Source organism: Montipora foliosa, chromosome 14 (assembly GCF_036669935.1).
Source record: "Montipora foliosa isolate CH-2021 chromosome 14, ASM3666993v2, whole genome shotgun sequence".
Classification (NCBI taxonomy): Eukaryota; Metazoa; Cnidaria; class Anthozoa; order Scleractinia; family Acroporidae; genus Montipora; species Montipora foliosa.
This window is the reverse complement of record NC_090882.1, coordinates 4,523,226-4,528,225: the sequence shown is the minus strand read 5'-3', so window position 1 is coordinate 4,528,225 and position 5,000 is coordinate 4,523,226. Positions and strand designations below refer to the sequence as shown.

Genomic DNA, 5,000 nt, shown 5'->3' with positions numbered 1-5,000 from the left:
ATTATTATTATTATTATTATTATTATTATTATTATACCTTTTCACTTATTGTGCTTCACTAATTGTGGACATTGAAAATCAAATCAAATGTTGGTTTTTGGTTAAGTTTCCCAGCCATCCTTCCCACGGGGACCTTAAGCTTACACCTTAAACATCTCTAGTTGCAACGAGTTTCACATTGCAACCAGTTTAACAATCAGACGTAGTTTGATGCTTCTCTAATTATTATTATTATTATTATTATTATTATTATTAATTATAATTACCTATCGTGACGTTTCTTTGTTTAAAGAAAACAATAGCAATTACAATAAAAAGCCTTTAGGATTTCTTCGCTTTGCTCTTTCAACTGAAAAAATCGTACGATTTAGGGACTTAATTACGGAAAATCTAGCCATTTAGGTGCTTTGTAAGTGCCTTGCAAGGGTTTGTTATGTAAGGTAATGAAAGCTATTTTTTCATTCATTCAGTAAGTGCAAATTAGCTATTACAAGATTTATATATTATGCATGCATAACGAAGTAAAACTACTTGTGCCGAAATTATTCAAAACCATTCAAGATCATTCAAGATCATTCGCCTACATGTTATTGTGTAATGAAAGAGATGGAATAATCGCGAGATACTTACAATTGCGTAATTAGTTTCCGGGTTTTGACTTTGCGGTTGTTGCTCTTTATCCCCTCTTGAGACTGCACTAGTTGACAATCGTGCAATAGGCCATTTCGGAAAATACCACAACACTCTTTGTTTGTCCCCCAAAATTTTGTATAAGCATTGTTTATGTTTTCTCTTGGGACCATTGTAAGTCCCAAGAGAAACTGGAAACAATGCTTATGCAAAATTTGGGGGGACAAACAAATAGGGCTTACCATTTGAATGGAATTTTCGGTAATTCCGGAGAGAACTCAAATGGAACGGTTCATCTCGGTGGAATGTTTTCGGAAAAAAGGTAATACCTTTCGAGGTATTCCCTTTTTCTCGCTTTGACCGGAATTCCGGGAAATTTCTGTACCATTTGTCCACAATTACAAGTGCCAGATAAAATAGACCGTTTCATTTGTTTTTCAACTGGAACAACCCGTTTTTCTGGCAAATGACACAGCACATTCCCATTTTCTTTTTCTAAGTACGGAACATGCAGTACCAATTGTTGAAAAATTCTCACCGAGAATTTCATTCAAATGGTAAGCGCTCAAAGAGTATTACGGTATTTTCCGAAGTTGCCTATGTACAATTTCGTCCACTAACAAGGCGGCGATGTCGTCACGTGAAAACCACCTTCAGTGGAACCTCTCCTTTGGGACACCTCCATTCAATGGACACAGAAATTGGTCCCGGAAAAATATTCGTACTAATCTTTGACTCCAACCTAACCTCTATTCAGGGGACACCTGCCCTTGTTCGTAGGGTCTTTCGGTTGCAGCCGTCGTTGAAGCATAAGTCCCCTTAACCCGATCCAACCGGAACTTTCGTCACGAAATATTTTGCTTTTAATTGTACGTAAAGCAAGACGTCCGAATTCTAGTATATTGGACCTGTAATAATTAGTCGGATTTTTCCGACTCAAAGAGCCGAAGAAAATTAAGTCGAAACTATATGAATCAGAGTCTTTCAACCAGTTTCAGTTTCGATTGGATTTTTATTTACTTGGCAGACTTCAATTTCAGGTACGTATTTTCCAGATAGCATTTAATTTCAGTGATAATGCACGCTTGGCTGTGTTAGTTTCGTAGGTTACAAGTTATTTACACTGGCAATATTAGAATAATTGATTGAAATATAGCGATTCGGCGTCTAAGTTTCAAAGCTGGAGTGAGACTGAAAGAAGCTAGCCTTAAGGCACAGCTGTTACCATATTATGGCCAAAAAAGTGCACGTACGGCATCCAGATAGGTATATTTCCTTTCCAAAGCAACAACTCCCAGGTTTAAAGACAATGACAACCGTCAAGATACTCCGTCTCGTCTGTTTACTTAAACAGCTTTCTCAAAGATTCGATTGCAGCCTACTTCGTCAACATTTTTCATCACAAACTAGTTATAATCGCGCAAATGTTAATTTTTTTATTAAAGCCTTAGGCTTTCGCCTTCAGGAGAACAGCTAGTTCGAACCAATGAGCTCCTGTTCGAACCTTATTATTCCTCGTTAAAATAAAAATACAAGCTCATAATTATTTTTAGAAGAAAGAAAAACCAACAATAAGGTACTTAGTCACGACACTTAAGCAGTAGTTACGACACTTCAGCAAAGTTACGAACCAAATTTTATAAAGGTAGTTTTTTAACGCGTGGACACGAAGAGGTGTAGAAGTTTAGTCATTCATTGTGTATTGGTTTTGCAAATGGACTGGGAACTAGTTAGAAGTAAAACTTAGTCCACGGAAAATATTCCAAAAAAATACGTGTCTTCTCTCAAAAAATTATAATTACTAGGGTAACTACTAATCATGCAACTCTGCATATCAAGACCACCAGATATTTTTGATATCCCGTCACCGTCACGTATCATTTGCATTCATGAATTGACTGAAGGGCGATTTGATTAGATATTGAGGTCCGCACCTTGTTTCGAACTGACAGCACTTCAAATGTGTCAACGATAACATCTATTTCGATCAGAAACGACCAACTTATACACTCGTCACCGGGAACCGTAAAAACCGCAAAAGCGTTGTATCAGCTTTTGCCATAATTTAAGTTACGTTGATTGAATTTTTCTCAAATAGAAAGTCCTTGTAATTTACATCTATTTTTTAATATAATCTACCACTTTAGCTTTAACTACTCAATTCTGCTCTTTATTTACTCAAGGTCGTCCAAACAGCTGTCATATGGAAAAGTAAGAGGAGTATAATTGACTGAGAACAGTAAAGGCACCTGCCAAGTTCACCACTGACGACCGCGGCGAACAGAGATTTTTTTTGGAAGATGTTTAACCATTCTAACTTCACTATGACCGAAAATGGTCACTACTCATCAAAGGCTGGCCATAACATTGACCGCTACAAGTACTTCACTTACAACGAAACTGTTGTGCTCATAAACTGCTCTCTGAACGTACCGTTAATGGTCATCGGCATCGCTGGAAATTCGTTAGTCTTGGTGGCCATTTATACAACACCCTCGCTACGTTCAACAGCGTCCGTCCTTTTCCTTGGCAGTTTAGCTGTGTCAGACCTTCTAGTTGGGCTTGTCGTCCAACCAGTCTACGTCGCAAGTGGATTTGTTCGAAATCACTTTCTCGACAGTGTATCCTCCGCGCTTTCCTTTGCAACATGTGGTTCCTCATTGCTATCCATAACAGCTGTGAGTGTAGACAGATTCTTAGCTCTTCACTATCACATGAGATACCCAACACTAGTGACTTGCCAGCGAGCAAAGGTTGTTCTAGCTGTTTTGTGGCTAGCAATCTTTTTATTGTCTGGGATATATTTTTGGAACATGCTTGTCTACTTTCTTCTGATAGCCATTGGAGTGAGTTTGTGTCTCATAATTTCCATCGGCTCCTATACCAGAATATACCGAATTGTTCAGCATCAACGAAGAAAAATTATCCATCAACGACAGGCCGTTAGCCTTCAAACTACTGATGCGCCAAACATGTTCTTCTTAAAAAAGAGTGCATTCAATTCTTTTCTATTTTTCATCGTCATGGTGATTTTTTATCTTCCAATGTGCCTCTCTATGTCTCTCTACGTTACAACTAAAAAATGGGAACCAGCTTGGAGTCTTGCCACAACAGCAGTTTTTATGAATTCGTCTGTAAATCCATTTCTTTACTGCTGGCGGCTGAAAGAACTCAGAACGGCAGTGTCAAAAATAATAAAGAAAATGTATTGTAAGAAGTAGCCGCGAAGAGAAGTTGGCTTTTAGGTGGTGGTCTATAGCCTTCGCACCTTGGTCTGGTACAAAGATCACTGCAGTAGTGTAGCAGCTCCAGTAACGTGCTACTGTTTGGTATTGTAAGCAGCTTCTATCGTTTTTTAAGTCCTTGGTCTTTTGTTTTTTGGCTAGGGTAACGAGCCTATCACATTATACATTACAAGAGCTGCTATTGAGCGTTTTCCAACACAAAATCATCTTATTTGTACAGACAAAATGAAACAGTTCCTTCCCCTGGAAATTTGTCGCAGGAAAAAAAAAGGAATAACTTCAAGCGTTTTCCTACATCATTTTCTCGGAAATGAAGACAATTTATCGCTGTGTTAAAAATACAGTATTTGCTTCGGTCACCTTTCCAATTTTGTATCAACTGAAACATACTCTGCGGTATATATACTCGCTATTTTGTTTGGTGAAGATGCTTTCACTGTTCCACCCCTTTCGGCGAAAAATTTCCACCGGTTGGGAACGTTCATTGGCCATGCAAATGTAGGTACTTTTTTTAAACTACGTGTGTAAATAAACTAAGATATAATTCAATGTACTGAAACTCGCCTCTATTGTGTTAAATTGATTATCTGGAAGCTTCAAGAAGCCGATATCGCACAGGCAACTTGTTTCACAACTCTATCGGTAATTTTTGTTGTACAATTTTTCTAACTTTGCGAATCAAGTTTCTCAACAGGTATTTCAACGGGTAAAGTTTCTTGCAACTGAACTTGTCTTGTTTCGTTCTTGCATGATGATTAAGTGAGGTATATGAAACATTTTCTCTGACTGATGTCACAACCGAATATCAATCACAGTCCAACAGGAAAAGAAAACAAACAGCGGTTACAAACATTTTCATTTTATACTTGACGTTTCGTATGTTGCAGCAAACATCATCAGATACGAAACGTCAAGTATAAAATGAAAATGTTTGTAACCGCTGTTTGTTTTCTTTTCCTGTTGAAATTGAAATGGCCAAAGGACAAAAGTATTTAATCACAGTAAAGCCTTTTAAAGCCCCGTTTACACGAGCAATTTTTATGTGACAACTTTTATGTGACAATTTTTATTTGCTCGTGTAGACGAGGGAAATTGGCCAATTTTTATGTGACAAATACATTGGCT

General features: G+C 37.7%; 1 protein-coding gene across 2 annotated transcripts in view; it reads left to right on the top strand.

Annotated features, from left to right (window-relative positions):
* The window catches only part of LOC137984843 (adenosine receptor A2b-like), a 5,572-nt gene extending 899 nt beyond the window's left edge, over positions 1–4,673 (top strand). The window contains exons 1-2 of one of the 2 annotated variants that reach the window (XM_068832154.1): positions 1,549–1,670; positions 2,814–4,673. In XM_068832154.1, the coding sequence (XP_068688255.1) occupies positions 2,931–3,851 (921 nt within the window). In that variant the 5' untranslated portion in view covers positions 1,549–1,670; positions 2,814–2,930 and the 3' untranslated portion in view covers positions 3,852–4,673. Of the gene's footprint in view, positions 1–1,548; positions 1,671–2,813 lie in introns of those variants that run through there. The other variant, XM_068832155.1, reaches the window with a different exon arrangement.
* Positions 4,674–5,000: the final 327 nt, after the last annotated feature.